The 21418-nt window shown below is 35.0% G+C and overlaps 1 protein-coding gene across 3 annotated transcripts in view; it reads right to left on the bottom strand.

The window, feature by feature from the left end:
• The window catches only part of TCF12 (transcription factor 12), a 373142-nt gene that overhangs the window by 73307 nt on the left and 278417 nt on the right, over positions 1-21418 (bottom strand). For all 3 annotated transcript variants that reach the window (XM_068552268.1, XM_068552257.1, XM_068552277.1), the window contains 2 exons: positions 12717-12852; positions 8910-8962 (listed from right to left, as the gene is read on the bottom strand). In XM_068552268.1, coding sequence (XP_068408369.1) covers positions 8910-8962; positions 12717-12852 — 189 coding nt within the window. The remainder of the gene's footprint in view (positions 1-8909; positions 8963-12716; positions 12853-21418) is intronic.

The raw sequence follows: 21418 nt of genomic DNA, 5'->3' as shown, positions 1-21418 counted from the left end.
TAAACATTTTCTAATATATCTCTACATGGACTTACTTTTGATGTCATAAACTTCTGCATATTATTACCTAATATGACATTTAAATCCTAGAAAAATTATGACTTCGTAGCATCCACTTTATATATTGAGGTTCTTCCACCATCCCAGTCAGGTACATTTTAAGGCAAATAGCTGTCCTGGAAAGTTTCTATCAATGTGCCTAGGGCCTTAAGGAAATGATGAAGGGACTAATGACTATCACGTAATGGATCTAAAAAACAAACAAACAAAAACCAGTGTTTTATTTTGTTTCTCTTTGGGTCTGTTTTTCACGGGAAGTATATTTATGAAGAAGGTAAGAATATATCTACTCTAGGCATAGACTTATGGTCTTTAAGTCTAATGCAGGGGTTGGCAAATTATAGTTGTGGGCCAAATCTGGTTTACCACCTGATTTTACAAATGAAGTTTTACTGGAACACAGTCATGCCCATTCATTTATGTATCATCTGTGGCTGCTTTCACACTCCAATATCAGAGCTGAATAGTTGTGACAGAGACTGTCCGACCCACAAAGCTGAACATATTGACAACAGAACCCTTTACAAAAAAAGTTTGCTGACTCCTGGTCGAGCACACTGAGGAAGAGTAGAAATATAGGCTGTAAGAAAGAGATAGCAGATTCTAGCAAATTTTCCAGAAACAATTTCTAGAACCAAATTACTTTTGAAAATTAATAAAATGTTGTCATATTATAGATATATTGGGTTATGTCTTAAATTAAATGCAGATAATAAAAAAGACAAAAACTTTGAAGGGCTAACACTTTAAAATTTGTTTAAAATCGGGACTTCCCTGATGGCGCAGTGGTTAGGACTCTGCACTCCCAAGGCAGGGGGCTGGGGTTCGATCCCTGGTCGGGGACCTAGATCCCACATGCATGCTGCAACTAAGAGTTTGTATGCCACACTAAGGAGCCTGCAAGCCACAACTAAGGAGCCCGCCTGCCACAAATAAGACCCGGCGCAATCAAAAAAAAAAAAAAAATTTGTTTAAAATCTATTCAATTAATACAAACACGGGAGAAATAAGGAACTATCCTGGAACTAGTACTGTTTTTAAACTGCTTAGAAGTCTAAGTATGAACTTATCTATATAGCATACATTACACTCTTTGAAATTAGTTATCATACAAGTACACTAAATGACTTTTCAAACTAAAATCATCACTGGTTAAACAAAGGGAATATCAGTGATGGCAAATTTCATGTCAGTAAATTACTTAGGATATAAATGCCTTCCCTAACCTAGAATGAAATCCAGAGCCCCAAACATCCCCAGTGATAAACTCTGGAGTTTCTTAATTTATTCCTTCTTTCCTATACTTGAAGAAATTGTATTAGATAAAAAACGAAACAAAAAAACTTCATGGTTCTACTGATGCTGAATGACAAAACAGTGGGCTTAACGTCTGAAAGCATTTATAGAATTCAACCACATATCCTTTAAAAACCATACAAATTACACACACACACACACACACACACACACATTGGGGCTTATCCTACATCTGGTTTGTAAAGTCTCAAAGATCTAAAATATAGCAGCTGAGGAGTTCAATAAATCGTAAAAGCTGGTTCTGAAATTCAGCCATGTTCTTTCTTCTTTAAAAAGAAATAGAAAGGTCAGAAAATAACAAATATCACTGTGGTTGTACCATCACATCAGTACAAACAGATACAGAGGACTTGCTCACTGGTAACGTTTCCTTTTTTTTTTTTTTTTTTTGACTTGAAATCAGATCAAAGATGGACTGGCTTGTTACAAAAAACGAACATCTTAGAACTATGGATTAAAAGCCCATTATCTACACTGATACAAGTCTGACACTGTTCTGAACAGTAGTTACTGTCAGCATAAACAGTGGCTATTTCTTCTTATTAACGTATGAAGAAAATCTTTCATTCAATGACCAAACTGAATATGAGTTTGGAATGGATTATAGAACCATTCCCTTTAGGTACTAAGATTTTTCTGCTAGAATGACCTGTAAGGTCAGAGAAAGAATCAGTCAGTTTGGAAATTTTATATCGAGGTAGCCTTCAAACAGAGACAGCTTATCTAACATTTCGAAATAAGAAACTCTTAAGTACTTAGTTGTTGTGCACCCTATGGGCTTGTCTGCTAAAGGAGCTAAGCAAATACCTATTCCCACTCATGTTCAGGAACTGGAGTGTTGACTTTATGAAGTTTAGCTGAAGCTGGTGCTGCATGTAAATACTGTTTATTCTAGAATCAACTAGGATTCTTGCTAGTTAAGGGTCTCGGATAATTGTCTACAAATACAGTGTTACCCTAGCTTCCTAATGACTTCCACAGAACACTCCCACACATACACTTGTAGCTTATCGCACTATTTTTGTGGATAAACTGGAGGTAACAATATCTCTATAGTTCTACCCCTTGACCTTTTTCTTACTGGTTCAGATAACCACTAATCTTTCAAGTGGTACTTTTCCAAGTTATTCATTTATATCAGCCCCAGAAAGTTGTATCTGTCCTCCCTTTCCTATTTAAAAAAAAATCCTTACTTTAGCCACCCTCAAAATTTAATATTCTGACTTTTCTATTTAATATTCTTACTAAGTATATTTATTATGTACATGAAAATGCTAGATCACGGTACATGTTTAGTGGTCTTTGTGATTTAGAAACACCTCAGAATATCTCCAATTATCTCAAGGGATGTCCCTAAAATAGAAAATTTAATACTAAAAATGACAAAAAATCCACATTAATTAAAAAAAGCCATTCCCAACAAAATAAAATCCCACAAAAGTCTGGCAGAAAGGAAGGTCATTTCCTGAACTATAGCCAATTACCAGTTCAAAGGTTACAGAACTCTGTACCTGTCCGCAGCAAAGCAAGAAAAGGTGGTGTCTAAGCTGCTTTGATTTATCTCAGAAACAATAAAGTTCCTTGTGAGGGAAGAATCAGAAAAAAATTTTTTTCACGATGGCCAGGGAGGTAAAATATACTTTGAGAGTTTAACTCTCAAACTCTCAAAAAAATTAAAGCAATTATCTGATAAACTGTTACAGCTTTTGTGGGATAATATATACACACTTAAAGACAGAGGACAAAGACTAGCATGATATTTGATTAAGAAACAAATAGATTGTGTCATCAGCCTATGTGTGGGACTATAAACCAGTTATGTTCAAAATGAATAAGACATGCCGGACTTCCCTGGAGACGCAGTGGTTAAGAATCCGCCTGCCAATGCAGGGGACACAGGTTCGAGCCCTGGTCCGGGAAGATCCCACATGCCGCGGAGCAACTAAACCCGTGCGCCACAACTACTGAGCCTGCGCTCTAGAGCCCACGAGCCACAACTTCTGAGTTCGTGTGCCACAACTACTGAAGCCTGCGTGCCTAGAGCCCATGATCTGCAACAAGAGAAGCCACCGCAATGAGAAGCCCGGGCACCGCAACAAAGAGTAGCCCCCGCTGGCCGCAACTAGAGAACGCCTACGCGCAGCAACAAAAGACCCAACGTAGCCAAAAAATAATTAATTAATTTTAAAAAAATGAATAAGACATGCCATTTTGATGCAGAGCATGAAGATGTTCAAAAGGTGTTTTCAAATGCTACTGAACAAGATCACAACTTGGATATAAAGGCATTCTGAAATTTGTCTAGGTGTTTACTTTCTGGTGATAAAAATCTTGAAAGTGTCTTGCTGCTTTCTTCAGGATTCTGCATTTTCTGCAGGCATTTTTAAAAAAAGATCTATGTTTGGAAATACTATATAACATCAAGTTAAGAAACAAAGAATAAAGAACAAAGAAACTTCCCTCCATCTGAGAAATGCTTTAGAGAACCATAAAGATGTTCAACCAATGATAAAATAAAGGGAAAAAAAAGCATAGACTCCTGACAGTTCAGAAGACAAAAATAATTAGTATGAATTCTAGGCAGGAATTAATTCAATCAATTTTTTCCTCCTTCTATAGGTTCCTTTTCTAAAAATGAATGCTTTCTTAACAACAATGGCAGCTACAATTTACTACTCACTATGTGCCAGGCACATACATTACATATGCAAGTAAATACTTTTTTTTACCATAATATTTATCTTTCCTTATGTTTTCAAACTTTTCCTTGCTTTTCAACAAAATATGGTATGGGAATTCCCTGGTGGTCCAGTGGTTAGGACTCCACGCTCTCACTGCCGAGGGCCCGGGTTCGATCCCTGGTCGGGGAACTAAAATCCCATAAGCCGTGAGGCACAGCCAAGAAAAAAAAACGGTAAACATGAAACACTAAAATTCCTTTAAATTGCAGGCTGTAGTGGTAGGAACTAGAAAAAAATAAAGAAAGAACATTTACTGAGTGTCTATTATATACTAGGCACATGTTAGGCACATAATACCCTCATACTAACATTTGAGATAAGCATTACTATCTCCTTTTACAAACAGAAACTTGGTGTTCAGAGAACTTAAAAGCAATTTCTCTAAGGTTACAAAACAAAAAGCAGCTGAGGCCAGATAAAACCCATCTGCTTGACTAGGAAGTCTGTGCTTTTCTACGTCATCCTTTCAAGATGGTGGTAGGTCTTTAAACAACAAAGCAATTAATAAATTTGATCAAGAAAAACATAACTGACAGAATAAACTGTTTTAAATTTAATATACTAACCAAGATACCTTATGAGTACACCAAGATACACAACATGTTTTAACATTCAAAAGAAAAAGAAAATGGTCTTTGATATTAAATTAGGTTGTAATCTTTGGCTATACGTGTAATCTTGGGCAAGTTACTTAATATTTCTGAGTCTCAATTTCCTCATCTGTAAGAAGAGGATATTAGTTATCTTATAGATTGGTGTGGTGAAGATTAAAGATTAAGATGATACAGATAATGGTTAGCACAGATGCTCACACATGTAAGATATGTGTTACTCTAACACAGTGAAGTTGGGGCTGTAAAGGATGCTAACAAATATAATGCAAATGTTTCATTTTTTTCCCACAAATTACTAGGAAAAAACCACAGTTGCTCCCAATCCCTACCCAGTGTTTCAAAATTTCCTTAAATGTTTTATCTCAGTAAAAATTTGATACAGATGAAAAACAGCTTGTGTATATACAAAGAACAAAGACTAGAGTTGGTGGTTAGAGAAGGTGAGGGGAGGTTCAGGAACCCTAAAAAGGAAAGAAAACATCCTGCCAAGTCGAAGCACACCCATACCTTCAGAAAGACTCCCAGATAATCTTAACAACTACAAATGCCTCCTATTATCTACAGGCCAGGAGACTTTAGGCTTTTATCCAGGGTAGACTGCTATGACAATTTCTCTCTTTTCATATCTGAGCTGGTCTTATGTGTCCCTCAATCTTCCTCTGGAGTGGGAGAGCGGGTCTGCTATAGGAAAAGCATAAAGGTTATATTTGGTATAGAACTCAAAAATGCTGTACTTCTAGATGTGGCCTGAGAATGTGTTTATTTTTTTACATGTCTATGCCTTTTACCTGTATTGACTGCTACTAATCTTCCCAGACAGAGTTCAAATGTCAACTCCTGAGGCCATTAGTACTCCCCAAGGCAGAGTTAGTTCTACCTACTCTATGTTTCCAGAGTACTTGGTACACACCTTTACTTGCCTCACTGAAATACATGTAATTAATTCACTAAATGCTTGTTTCTCGCACTAGTTCCCTGCAGGCAATGATGGTGTGCTTGTATGTTCGAATTCAATGTCCAGGCATCGCTCTACTGTTGCTGCTACAGAAGTTCACTTTGTTCAATATTTCAGCCTGTCTAGAGAAACAAGTGGAAAATTTAATGTGCTTAACGAACACCATTTTTTCATCGGTAGGAAGAAAACTATGCCCATTACACCTTTTGGTTATGTATTGAGCATATTAATTTTAAAACCCTAAGAATGTAACATTTTAGACCTGAAAGGAACTTTAGATTTCCCAGTTCAAACTTCCTAAGGCTAACTGACAAGTCCAGGGTCATACAATCAATCAAAAACTAAGCCAGCAGATTTGAACAGACCATTTTCTTAACCTTAGTGACCATACTGCTTTAAGAATGTCAATACACCGTTATCGGACCTTCATCCAGACAGGATTTACCATTCAGTTGTTCTGCAGTGAGGAATAGAGGAGCTGAGGTTTGTAAGTATGATACCTAAATACATATCATGGATTACAAAAAGAAAAGGCCTCTAACCAATGGTCTATGGTCAAATTATGTAGATTATCAAGGCTTTGCATGTTAAGTAACACTGCCTGTTGTTTTCTGTAGTGGTGTGAGCAGTATGATACCAACCTAGCTCTTTCACTCGTTCTTTAGTAAAGGTAACATGTATTTTACAGATGACTAAAGGTTGACTGCACAAGCAGCAAACTGTGAAATCTGAGATGTTACGGTCAAGTTTCTAGTTTGGGAAGTAGGATATTCAAATGATCATGAAATAAAATATACATAGTCCATTTTCATTTTTATACCCATTTTTAAAAAACAATTCACATTGTTAAAGGCCTATGAATTACACACATTTCAGTAAAAGCATCCAAATAGAAAACCATTACTTTAAATTCCATTTGTTTTAGACACTGAAAAGGTAAGTAGTGTAACCATAAGTGTTCTCAGTTTATTATTTTGGTATCATTTATCAAAGTACCAGTTTTTAAAGTTTAAAAAAATTCTCTTTTAAAAACCTGAGATTTCAACATAGCATTTAATCTAAAATATACTTTTAATTAAAATGCATTTATCATTTATATATCCTTAATAACATTCAATATGTTTAAATACTATTTTCAGCATGGTTTCAAAGCAGTATGATCATGTTTGATGCTGATGTTAAGTACAGAATTGAAAATAATAATTTCTAATATTTTCTATACAAATATCTAATAAATCCCAAGTAAAGAAGTTAGTAATACAATATATAAGTAGGATTGACTTGTGAAATTTCCTAATGGTTCTCAAAGAAATCGAAGTTTTCATCAGAATTCATTGGCTTTCCCCCTCTCCGTGGCTCATCCTTAACACCTGAGACAATACAGAGAATTACCTCCAGGTAGTGAATGCTGTTTTGATTAGGATTGCAAGGAACACTGGTGACCTCCAGTGTTTATTCTCTTTCCAGGTTGTTCTGTCCATTTTGCCCTTTTGTTTTAAAAATGAAAGAACTATGAAACAACAAAAATATACTGTTTCTTAAAATTAATGTCAGGCAAAGAAATGAGATGAATTTTTCATTTACTAATCTGGTATTTTTTAAAACCTGTGTAGTTCTACTAAATACTAATATGTAATTTAACTTCTATTACTCTCAGAATTATAGTAACAAATTACCAAAAAAATCGCACAGTTACATGTTTTAGCTGTTCTGTCAGTTTTAAATGACTTCCGTTAATCTAGCAGAAATCACGTATGCTGTTGAACCACCTACCCCTGCACAGCACACAACTGTTAAAATGTAAATTGCCCAACTATTTTTAGCTGTCGCTGAAAAAAAAATCCTGTCTTTGGGAATAATGATTTGAGGCATTGTGTTCATTTTGTTTATCAAGCAGCTATTCAGCCTCTAGTGGGTCCAAGCGCTTATGTAAGCAAAAGCTTTTAAGAATGCCTGCAGCTGCAATCCAACCTTCCAGGTAAGCTGCAGGTTCAGAGCACAGCTGCCCTAGGCTGCATAAAACTCAGATCCATCTGGAAGTGAGTTTCAAAGAGGATTTCAAATTTGAGTTTTCATGTATCACATGGAAGAGAAGGAGGGGGAAGAACATAGGAAAGAAGGAAGGCAAACAACCAAAAAGATGGTATCTCTACTTCAGCCTTAATAAAAAATAAAAAGCTCAGACCCATGCTGCTCCTTCTAGATTACTACTTGCCAAGCCAGATATTCCATTCAGTGTATACTTCGATGAGCTGTGACTCATCCAGCAGCACCTGCGCCCATGTGTTAAGTACTGCCAAATAAAAGGCCAACATCCATTTACACAACAAAGAGATGTACCCTACAAGGCATGGGGCCTCAATCCAAAAGCCCCACTCCCCATTTGTTCTAAGAAAAGGGAAAGGAAAAAAAATCTTCCCTCCTCACACCAGGGGTTTTTAAATTGTAGGTGGATTTATGATATAGGTTCATTTACAAATACTTTTACTCTTTAACAGAATAAAGTATACTTAATAGCACAAACACCCCTACAGCATTTGATTATCATGGCCATTAACGGTTGTTCACCAAACCTTTCCAACCTCCTTCATGAAAGCTCTTTATTCTCAAAGGATACATTTTTGAGCAAAGAGGGATCAACAAACTAGCTGCTTGAAAGCTTTCCTGATGCTAGGCTGAAGTTAGGAAAGGCTTAATGAAGGCTTTAAAATCCACAAGGGCTTCACAATGAACATCTGACTTGGTGATTTATGCATATTAATAACCTCAGTCCTACTGAGGCAAGCTGAGCCGAACATGTCCTCCGAATCTTAATGTCTTTAGCTCCATTGGGATTATTACAAATGTAAATTTCTAAGATTCTCAGCTATTAATCTCTGTCTGTCCTCCTGTTCAGCAACATAATGACTAATTAAACATCAAAAGACCTGTACAGGAGATCTTCTTTGACAGCTACCAGCCTAGTCCTCTTCCCAAGAGGGGAATTCAAATGACAGGGACATGGAGTAAAAGCGTATGAGTAAGCTACAAATCACTGAAGAGAAATCTTAAAAACCTAACACTGAATTTGGATTTAACTCAATCAGTGACTCCGTTAAGTAGAGGACAGTTACTATGTGAAGTGTGCCTACTGATACCGACCAAATGTATCCTTACAGCCAGCAGATACTGAATACCTGAAATCAGTTTGTTTACCACAAAGTCAAAAAAATGGGTACTTACAGAAGAAGGCAAGCCAGGAGGCACCTTTCTGACTTTCTTTGCTTGCAAAGGATCTGCACGTGGGAAACAGTATATTTCATCAGCATTTATATTAGAAAAGTTTCAGACTTCAAATGAGCAGGAAAGAATTTTTCCTCCTAGTACCTTTCTTGTTTTCCAGTATTTAGAAGTTAAGTAAGGGAATACAGGGATAGGGGTCTCATTCTTTCTAACCGGTTCCAGTGCAAAACAGGGACTCCTAATGAAGTGATATATTCTGAAATACATATCCCGTAAGTTTGGGAAGATGACAGCAAAGTAAAACAAGAAAGAAAATAACAAACCAATAAGCATGTGTGAGAAAAGGGAATAATATTTCTTAAGCACCTATTATGTGCAAGGTTCCATATTAGGCACTTTACATCATTTATCTCAGCTCATTTGCAGAGGGGCATTTGGTACAACAGGTCAGTTTAATAATATGACTCCTTAAGAGAGACACAAATTTAGTGTTCATATCACATTGAGAATTAGGTTTAAAAGCATACTAAATAGACTAAAAGCTAATGCTAGTGCTACAAGTCATTATGTTAAAAATTTGAAATAAAATTTAATAACTGAAAAATTAAGGTTATAATAATATCTGAGATATGCTACATAAACTATTAGATACAGGCATTGTCATGTACAATATCATCCTATAAGTATTCTATAAGAACATTTACTTTAACAATGTGTGGTTAAAACTGCAACTTCAGCACTAATTATTGTACAATTTTATCCTTGGATGTTTATATTTATTTCCAAGAAATAACTAAAGTATATTTCTTTCTAAGACACAAATTATTTATTAATATAATGGAGAATATGAATATTTTCATATGCCTAACCACCTTACTTGATATTTTACTTTTACTTATCTGTAAAATTTAAAATTTAATACTTGTTCATCTTATTTATTGTAAAAAATGGTGTTAATTGCACCTTTCCAATCGTACACAAATAATGGATCAAATTCAGGATTTTTCAGAGGGGTTCACTATTAAGAGAGAACGCATAAGAAGGCTGATGTTAATTACAATGTTTTTGAAAACTGTAAAAATGGTATTTTCCTGGGTCATAAATGATACGACAGTAAAACATGCAGTTGTTTAAGAAAGAATGAAACCCATTTAAATTGGGGCTGGGAATCTTTATAGTGAATATCCCAGGAGGCTGCAAAGCTAAAAAAGCAACTTTGTACGTAGCACATGGAAAAATTTTATACAATAAAAAGAGGAAAAAAACACTCATTAGCATCTATTCCCTACCCCAAGAGGCAGCCTATATTTCCTTAAAACAAAAGTGCCAAAGATAAACAACATCTGGCACACTCTATAAAACTTACAGGCAAAATTTTTGTTCTTTGTGAGGCTTTTCTAAAACCCAACTTTTCACAACTAGTACAGTATCCCTTGAGCAAAAGCCACACTCCATACATACCAAGAGAGTCAACTGAACTGTTCCTATCAGTCTGGAGCCCATCACTCTCTTTTGGGGTAGTTAGCAGTAGAGTACATCGCTGTTTAGATAAGGACAGTTTTTCACTGCCATGGGAATGGAAATTTTTCTTTTATATTTTTAATCTCATCATTAGCTGCCACTCTACAATTATGTAAATAATGTTGGATTCAAAATCATGAACTTAGGATACAGAGTTCACTTTTGGGAGGTTTCAAAGTGTAATAGTTAAGAGAGTAAGCTGATTGGATTCAAATTTCAGCTCCATCACACAGCAGCTGTGTGAGCCTGGGCAAGTTACTTAACCTCTTAGAACTTCAGTTACCTACAATAACCTCCTGGAGTTATTGCAATAAACATAATACAGAAAGATGCTCAGGGCAGTGCCTAACAGAAAGTGACACAATAAATTTTAGCCATTATTACTAGGTTTATATTAAAAACTGTGGCAAGAGTATTATAAGTTAGATACTGTTTTGCAGAATGTTGATTTCCTAAAGCATCTAAATAGCTTGAGAAGATGCTGAGATTGGCGTAGATTATCTCTGAAGTCCTTTCAGAGATTTTATGGATAACTGCAATGTCAAGAAAGAGTGTCTAAGACTGAGAAATAACAATGAAGAATGGAATAATAATCCACTAAATGGTATTCACCCAGGAGATGAGTGCACCTCCCTGGATACCAAGGCTTGGCTAAGTTACTTAGCTTCCTGGGTCTTGGTTCCTTATCTGCAACATGAGGTTAATATTATAACCTCATAGAGTTTTTGTAAAGATGCAGTATGTATAACACAGTACCTGGCATAGAAGAAATAATCCATAGTACCTAGCATTATCATAATCAAAACGAAAATGAAGAATATATAAGCTTTAATTTCTGGAACGCTTGAGTATTTATGAAATCCACTCCCCCTCCCTGCCCTCAATATTCCAATTATTTCCTCCTTGAACTCTTAGTAATAGTATACTGGTCTATATTAGTGCTTTTTGTCACAGTGTGTGCTCACATAGCATACTAACAGATATTTTTCTAGAGTGACACCGCCACATCTAGACTCAAAAGAATGTTCTTACCCTGACTAACTGATTTGGTGGGAAACAAAAGTGGAGATGGAGAAAAGATACTTTAACTTACCATTTCCTTAATGAGTGCAGTGGTCTAAATCATCGGAGCTAACAGTACATATACTCAACCACCCACCACACTGAGAGGTGGGCATATCTAACCAGAGCTTTCTATGCCTAATATGACAATCCATCACTGTGCCCTTTTACACCCTCAAGCATATTCTAGACCCAAAGGCTAGGGATATTTTACCAAAGTTTAGGTTTGACAGAGGTAGACATACAAATTAGGGGTGTCAACAAGTATTTGTGGAACACGTAACTGGGACATACTTTCTTTTGGTGGACTATGTTTATTTCAGAAGCTGGCCTATCCTTAATATAAACATGCTTTACAACTTCAATTTTCTTATATAAAGGATTCTTTGGTAAGAATAACCAAAAATTCCCACATTTAAACACTGACTGGATAGGGTGTCAGAGTATACCTGAGGCTTGCTGTAAGCAGCAACACAAAACAGATTGGCCTGGTTAGGCTATGTATAAGACATAAAAGAAGGAAGCTAAAGAAAATGAGATTTGCATGCTTGATAGTTACTGAGTTTCCTTTTGAGGTGATGTTTTGGAGCTAGAGATGATGGCTGTACAGTTTTGTGAATATACTAAATGTCCCTGGATTGTACACTTTAATGTGGATAATTGTTATGTTACTTTTACCTCAATTTTTTAAAAAGTGGGGAGTAGAAGCAATTAATATGCAAAGAACATTGGACTTGGAGTCAGAAAATCTGAAATTTTATCCTGCATAAATCACCTACTAGTTATATGAATGTGTCCTCTTTTGAGCCTCAATTTTATGTTAAAGCTAGTATTACGTCCACTGACTACTAGGATCGCTGTATGGATGAAATGAGAACGTATACTATAAAACCACTTTGTAAACTGTTGAGCATTATATAAATTTTAGTCAAGAATAAGATGTTAATATTAGTACATGACATTTTTATTATAAGAGGAAAAACTAATCCCATTTTTAAAGTTCCATTTTTCACTATTCAGTTCCTCTTATACTGATGACCAAATAAAAATATTGTTTATTAAATATATGATATATTATTTTATGTAAATAAGCCCCAATATCATCGTGATACCCAAGAAACCAAATTTCTTCTAATTAAAAGTATAGCCAGAAGCATAGACTAAGGGGGAGTGGGGTAGGGAAGAAACATTTGTAAAATGGGGTTTGTTGTGTGATACACTTACCAAGTGCTGCAGAGTCATGGAGTGGTCTTCTCCTGGAACTTGTGGCAGAGAATGAGTAGTACGGTGTCCCAGGTTTTCCTGAAGAAGAGATTTGTGCTGGGCTTCCAAGCCCTAGATCTTGTCTCAGGAGACTAGACTATAAAACAAGGCCAAAGAAACAAGTTATCTTCTTGTTGATTATGAACCCAAATCTGAAAATGACATCACTCCTGAACTATTTATAGTAACTTCAACAAACCCTTGAATTTAGGAAGTATCTAAGTACTTATTTGAATTTTATTAGACCATTAGTTTAAACCTGTATTTTCTCTTTTTCCCCATCCTCATGTTGCCTGCTTTCTAGTAATTATGTAGATCCATACACTCTTAGGGTTGAAAGATACTTTAGTTACTATGTAGTTCCACTCTTTAATCATCAAGAACATTTTTGAAAAATGGCCACCCAGTCTTTGCTTGAATGCTTTCATGACCACAAAAGGTAGTCAATTCTGTTCTTTTTCCATTTTTTTTCCTTTTTGGAAAGCTCTCATTGTTTGAAGAGTGCCAATATTTTCAAGACTAGCCATTCCTGTTTTCTTCAACTGTGTCTCATGACATGGTTTGAATGTCCTCCTCACCATCCCTGATACAGACCTCTAGATTTATTTTCCATTTGTCAAAGTCTCTTGCAAAGGAGAATGGAGAATAATGCCCCAGATGTGGCCTTATTAATGAAGAGTAGTTTTCAACACTATATTTAAACAACCCATTTGTGCTAGCTAGCTCATACTGAGAGGTTAAGAGTAATCACACCCTGTTACTCTTTATTGTATAAATTGCTATTAAGTCATGTCCCTCCAATGGTTTCTTTGTTCAGTCCGTGTTCTTTGGTTCCAAGTACAAGACTTAACATTTATCTCTGATAAAATTCATCTTGTTATATTTGATCCATAATAATCATCCATTTTTATCCTTGTCCAGGATGACAAGGCTGAGGAGAGAGCCCTAATGTATGTCACAGTGATGTCATGAAACTGTGTCAAGTACTTCACTGAAATCCAGAGATTCAGCAGCCCTGACCTACTAACGAATTGACCCTGTCATAAAGCAAATGAAGTTAATTTGGCAGAATTTGTTTTCAAGCTTTCTGGTAGCTGAGGGAAAAGGAAGACCTCAATTTGGAAAGGGTGTTAGATATACTTGAGAAGATGCTCTCAAATGAAAAGAGCTGTGATTTCTCTAATATATTTACTATTCTCCCACTCAGTAATACCCCTTACTGCTATCACCATACTGTTGGTAGTTGTCATTCCAGCTACTGAGCATCATAAAGGTACTGAGAAATAAACCTCAGCTCTGGTTAGAAAGAATCAGTAGAACTTTATAATGCTAGTCATAATAGTCCAGTCCCTGCCTCCAGAAAGACTTTCATTTCAGTTTGTCACACTATTTAATAATTTTAAGTAATATTTATGTTTCAGCTTAAAAATCTAAGGTGGAATTAACATAACATAAAATTAACCATTTTAACATTTCCAATCAGTGACATTTAGTACATTCATAATGTGCAACCATCACCCTCTAGTTCCAGAACATTTCGTCACCCCAAAAGGCAACTCCATACCCATTCAAACAGTCACTTCCATTCCTCCCCTCCTCCAGTCCCTGACAACCACTAATCTGCTTCTGTCTCTGTGGATTTAATTTATTTTGAATATTTCATATAAATGAAATAATGCAATATGTGACCTTTTGCATCCAGCTTCTTTCACTTAGCATGTTTTTGAAGTTCATCATGTTGCAGCATGTATCAGTACTTCATTTCTTTTCAGGAATGAATGATATTCCATTGGACGGATATACTACAATTTGTTTATGCATTTATCCATTGATGTAACATCTTGGTTTTCTCCAGCTTTGGACTATTGTGAATAGTGTTGCTATGAACCTTTGTGTGCAAGTATTTGTTTGAGTATCTCTTTTCAATTGTTTTGCTTATACACTTAAGAGTGGAGTTGCTGGGTCACGTGGTAAAAATCTAACTTTTTGAGAAACTGCCAAACTGTTTTCCATGGTGACTGCACAATTTTACACTTCATTGTATGACGGTTCTAAGTTCTCTACATCCTTACCAATACTTGTTACTTTCTGGTTTTTAAATTATAGCCATCCTCATGGGTGTGAAGTGGTATCTTATTGTGGTTTTGATTTGCAATTCCCTCGTGACTAATGATGCTGAACAACTCTTCTTGGGCTTGATGATCCTTTGTATATCTTCTTTGGAAAAATGTTTATTCAAGTCCTTTGCCCATTTTTGAATTGAGTTGCCGTTCTGCTGTGGTATTCTAAGAGTTCTTATATGTTCTGTTCTGTATATTAGACCCTTATCAGACATCTGATTTGCAAATATTTTCTCCCATTTTGTAGGTTGTCTTTTCACTTCTTGATAATGTCCTTTGATTCACAAAAGTTTTTAATATTGATGAAGTCCAACTTATTTTTCCCTTTGTTTCTTGTGCTTTTAATGTCATATCTAAGAATCCATTGCCAAATCCAAGGTAATGAAGATTTATCCCTACATTTTCCTCTAAGAGTTTATAGTTTTAGCTCTTATACTTAGATCACTGATGCACTTTGAGTTAACTTTTGTATATAGTGTATATAGGGGTAGGGGTAGGGGTCCAACTTCATTCTTTTGTATGTGGATATCCAGTTGTTCTAGCACTATTTGTTGAGGAAAATAGTATTTCCTAACTCAGTGGTCTTGGCGCCCTTGTTAAAAATCAATTGGTCATAGATGTTCCAGTTTCTATCTGGACTTTCAATTCTATCACATGGGTCTATTATGTCTACCTTATACCAGTTCCACAGTGTTTTGGTTACTGTAGCTTTGTATTAAGTTTTGAAATTGGAAAGTATGCGTACTCCAATTTTACTTTTCTTTTTCAATGCTGTTTTGGCTATTCGGGATTTCTTGAAGTTACATATAAATATGAGAATCAGCTTTTCCATTTCTGCAAAAAGATGCCATTGGAATTTTGATAGGGATTGCACTGAATCTGTAGATTGCTTTGGGGAGTATTGCCATCCTAACAACAATAGGTCTTCCAAGTGATGAACACTGAATATTTTTCCTTTTACTTAGGTCTTCTTTAATTTCTTTCAGCAGTGCTTTGTAGTTTCCAGTGTACAAGTCTTACACCTTGTAGTTAAATTTATTCCTAGGTTATTTTATTCTTTTTGATGATACTGTAAGTTGAGCTGTCACTTAATTTTATTTTTGGTTTGTTCATCAGCGTAAAGAAATAAAACTAAATTTTGTGTGTTGATCTTGAATCTTGCAACTTTGCTAAATTCATTTATTAGCTCTAATAATTTTATTATAGATTCCCTATATATAAAGATCATATCATCTGCAAACAGAGATAGTTTTACTTCTTCCTTTCCAATTTGGATGTCTTTTATTTCTTTTTCTTGCCTAAATGCTCTGGTTAGAATGTACAGTAAAATGTTGAATGAAAGTGGTGAAAGTAGACATCTTTGTCCTGTTCTTGATCATAGGAGGAAAGGCTTTCATGTTTTACCATTGGGCATGGCATTAGGTGTGGGTTTTTCACAAATGACCTTTATCAAATTGAGGAAGTTCCTGCCTATTCCTAGTATTGTGAAGTATTTTATCATAAAAGGGTATTGGATTTTGTCAGATGCTTCTTCTGCATCAGATGTGATGACTGAGTGACTTTTTCCCCCTTCATTCTAATTAATGAATGATCAATTCTCATATGTCTAATACACATGCATTCTTAAAATAAAACCCAGTTAGTCATGGTGTGCAATCCTTTTAACACGGTGGTGGATTTGTAGCTTGCTAGTATTTTGTAGAAAATTTTTCATTAATATACAAAAAGGATATTGGTCTGTAGTTTCCTTTTTCCTGTGATATCTCTAGCTTTGTATCATGGTAATTCTTGCCTCGTTGAATGAGTTAAGAAGTGTTTGAGAAGGACTGGTGTTAATTCTCCTTTAAATGATTGGTAAAATTAATTAGTGAAACCATTTGGTCCTGTGCTTTTCTTTTTTGGGAGGATTTTTATTACCGATTCAATCTACTTGTTTTAGTTCTGTTCAGATTTTCTATTTCTTCAGTTTTGGTGGTATGTATGTTTCTAGGAATTTGTCCATTTCTTCTACAGTGTCTGATTTTTTAGCATACAATTGTTCACAGTATTCTTTTATAATCCCTTTTATTTTTGTAAGGTTGGTAGTAATGCTCCCTATTTCATTTCTGATTTTAGTAATTAGACTTTTTTTCTTAGTCAATATAGCTAAAGGTTTGTCAATTTTGTTTACCTTTTCAGAGAAGAAACTTTTGATTTTGATGGTTCTATTGTTTTCCTTTTCTCTATTTTTAAAAATTTCTGCTCTAATCTTTATTATTTCCTTCCTTCTGCTAGCATTGGGTTTGGTTTTCTTTTCTTTTTCTAGGTTCTTATGGTATAAAGTTAGGTTACTGATCTTTCTTCTTTTTCAATGTAGACATTTACAACTATAAATTTCCTTCTGATCACTGCTTTCACTGCACCTCGTACGTTTTGCTATACTGTCTCTTCATGTGATATTTGATATTTCAGTTTTTAAAAAAAAGCCTATTCAACAATGCTGGAGCACACATGAAGTAATTAGTATATTAAATCACCCAAAGATCACTGCATCTTTCAGAAATGTTTATAATTAAGAAGACAAATTTTTCAGACTTCTCAAAAGGTAAGTGATTCTTTGAATAGAGTTGATATCTTCTTTTACAAAAGAGGAAAGTGAGAAGAGGATTTCGATCACCAGACAATATGATGTGTATATGAAAAGACTGCTTAATATCAATGTAATTATTTAGCATTAATCACACAAATTCCAACAGATACAAGGTTCAACAGATTAGGAAACAAAGGTGTTGACTAACAGGCATGAAGCAGAAATAGCTCCCCTTAAGACAATAATCTCTAGGAGAAATGATAAAAATGAGAAAACAATTAATATAAATGTAAATGGCACATGTATCCTTTCTATTTCTATAACAAACCATTAGAAGTGGATCTCCTGATTATGTTATTTGTGTGAGAATAGTGTGACCCAGGAATCATCAAGTCTCCCACACATTATACTAAAATTTCCATTGTTACATCTGTTTTGTGTTTCTTTCTGTTTTTTTGCCTGTGCTAGGCACATCTGACATTCCTCAAATAGCAATTAGAATATGGCTAGAGTATGCTAGATGGAACATATTATTACCACATGTTTGAGGGCAGGGGTCATGTACCTTGAATTTTTCCTTAAAAACATCATTAGTCTTTTAATAGGATGTTCCCTGCTCAGTGCAAAACTGAGTTTCATGATATCATGTTTTGAGGTGCCTGCTGTATTTATTACTTCATCTGTGTTTTCTCATGTAGAAGGTACATACAAAACTGGTCACTGTACCCACACAAACAAATACGTGAGAGGAGATGGGCATTCGTGTATCTCTTACATTGTTCCTTTCAACATTTCCCTGGCATATAAATTCTAATGGGCATATAAGATGATGATTAATACTAGTGGTCAACAAACCATGGCCTACAGGTCAAATTGGGCCTGTTTGGAAAATACTTTTATTGGAACACAGTCTCACTTAATTCACTTATATATTGGCTATGGCTGTTTTTGTGCTACAGTGGAAGAGTTGAGTAGTTGCAACAGACAATGTATGGTCTGGAAAGCCTTAATTATTTACTATGTAGCCCTTTTTAGGAAATATTAATTGATCCCTTACATAATGCTTTAATGGCGAAACAAAGGGCTGAGTTTGGAGGATGGTTAAGAAGTCTGTCTGCTTAAAGTTGTAAGATACAGATAGATAAACATTCAGATGAATAAAATGTAGCCAGTGAGTTATTTCTTCAAAGAAGTCCAGTAATAGTCATAATAAAGACTAAAAGAAGTATAAAACAATCTAAAAGGTGAATAGGCAAATGTATTTCTTATATTCCTAAAAGTAAATAAAATGTCTACAAAAACTCTGATGTCCTGGAAACAGCATGGGTTTTGGAGTTAGCTACCCTGAGTTCAAAACCTGACTGTAAGATCCTGGGCAAACTGTCTAACATTAATGCATCTGTTTTGTTTGGTTATATTAATATTTCACAGGATTACTGGCAGAAGTAAATAAAGCTTAAGTAAAAGTGAGTAGCATGGTTGTAGGCCCTAGAGAAAATAAAAACTCCAATTCATTTTTTTTCCTCCATAGGTTACCATATTCTAAGTATCACAAAGAATGAAAGTAAGATGAGTGGCATTTTTTTTTATTGTTTCCTGGGCACAAACTCTTTCTCCTAAGTAAGGAGACCTCGTCTGCCCTGAATCCAAGACGGTTGAGTTGCAACTCCCAATGGCTAAAGTAAAATAGGATATTGGAAATAGAAAAGAGAATAGGCCCCCAGAGAAAGGATTGACAATTAGAGGCTAAATCCAAAGAGGAGTGTGACAGATTTAAACTGTATGAACCTAGACCAAGAATAAACAGAAAAATGCCAACTTATTCTCAGAGCGATTCAGCAGAAATGTGTATATTTGTGTGCATAAACCCACATTTAGCATACAAACATCTACAGACACATATTGAGTGAAAGAAAAAGAATGCGCGTGCACCAATATGGTGAAACGTTAAATGATGAAACTCGATTAAGAGTAACTGGATGCTCATTGTACTATTCTGGTATCTTTTCTGTGGGTTTGTAATTTTTCAAAATAAAAACCTGGAGAAAATCAGACTAAATATCAAGGATCCACTAGCACAACATCAAATGTACCATCTCAGTTAATATTTACTGCAATCTTACTAAGCATTATGTACAGAGATTTTATGTTATACAGATAGCAAGCAGTGGAACCTAATTTGAATCTAGTTCTGTTGAAGAGGCTCTTTCCTCAATACAATAAAACTTCCACAATAGTCCAGGAACCCAATTACCATTTATAAGATTAACCTAAAAAAATATAAGTGACCTATAAATGAATTTGTGAATTATAATCGTAAAGCTGAGTTACCTATAGAATACATACTGGTAGGTTTTTGTACATATGCATGAAATAAAGGAAGAAAAAGAAGAACAGACTTTTTTTTAGGGAAAAAAGTTTACTTGTTACCAATTTTACTGTTGATATACTTTTCTCCTTATTGTTGCCAAATCTGGAGATATGGTTAGGAAATACCGTCTTCTTTTTCTCCAGTGAATATTAGTGCCAAAAAAAGATACAGAAGTTGTTCTTCATTCAGCTGCCCTTCACTCAGCTGTCCTAATCATAGAAATAACCATTTCCCCATTTTACCTGTATCATGATCAAAATGATTAGGCAAAGTAAATGTAGGAGAAATTGTTTCTTTTTAAGAACACAAGATGATATTTTATCCTGTTAACTAAAATGAAATGTTCAGTACTATAAGAAACACAAAAGAAGTTTAAGACAAGGTTTTCTCCACAAGGACTTGATAATCTAAGAAATAATACCCATGGAACTAATGGTAAATATGACTTTAAAAATCAAGGGCTAAACTATATATGCCTAACATTTTGATATTCTACCACTGACAAAATCATGTATTTTTCCTTTATTTGATCCTTTAAACATTTTGGTAAAACTAAAGTGCACATAATAAACTATTGAATTTTTTCCTAAAATAAAATTACATATCAGCTCATATTATTGATTTTTCTGCCTGTCTGAAACAAATGAGAAGCATTATTGATCTTGTCCTGGAGGTATCTAAGGCAAAAAGAATACCCAAGTATCCCAGAGGATACAGAACTAGACAAAGCAGTTTTATTCTGCTGTCTTATTCAAGGCAGAATTAGTATTCTGAAATGACATAGCACTAAATTTCTTAACACATGCTTAGAGAAAAGAATCTTTTCTACAGTCATCTAGCAACTCCATCTGTGAAAAATATATCTAATTACCAAAGAATAATTAATAAAGGGTTATTCCTGAAACACTAAGATAGCCTAGATTATTATTATTATTTTTTGCTCTTCGTATTCTTTTAATGCCTTTATATATATATATGAAATAAATTATTTTTCAAAGAAGAAATTTAGAGGCTTGAAGTTTATTATATTATTCTCTCTACTCTTCTGGAATTTGAAGTTTCTTCAAATTAATAAAATACCATATTTCATTTTATTTATTTATTTTTTAAAACATCTTTATTGGAGTATAATTGTTTTACAATGGTATGTTAGCTTCTGCTTTATAGCAAAGTGAATCAGCTATACATATACATATATCCCCATATCTCCTTCCTCTTGCGTCTCCCTCCCACCCTCCCTATCCCACCCCTCTAGGTGGTCACAAAGCACCGAGCTGATCTCCTTGTGCTATGTGGCTGCTTCCCACTAGCTATCCATTTTACATTTGGTAGTGTATATATGTCCACGCCACTCTCTCACTTCGTCCCAGCTTACCCTTCCCCCTCCCCTTGTCCTCAAGTCCATTCTCTACGTCTGCGTCTTTATTCCTGTCCTGCCCCTAGGTTCTTCAGAAACTTTTTTTTTTTTTTTTAGATTCCATATATATGTGTTAGCATACGGTATTTGTTTTTCTCTTTCTGACTTACTTCACTCTGTATGACAGACTCTAGGTCCATCCACCTCACTACAAATAACTCAATTTTGTTTCTTTTTATTAGCCTA

Source organism: Eschrichtius robustus, chromosome 1, assembly GCF_028021215.1.
Source record: "Eschrichtius robustus isolate mEscRob2 chromosome 1, mEscRob2.pri, whole genome shotgun sequence".
In the NCBI taxonomy this organism is placed as follows: Eukaryota; Metazoa; Chordata; class Mammalia; order Artiodactyla; family Eschrichtiidae; genus Eschrichtius; species Eschrichtius robustus.
Note: the sequence above shows the minus strand (reverse complement) of the source record. Positions and strands in the feature narration are given on the sequence as shown.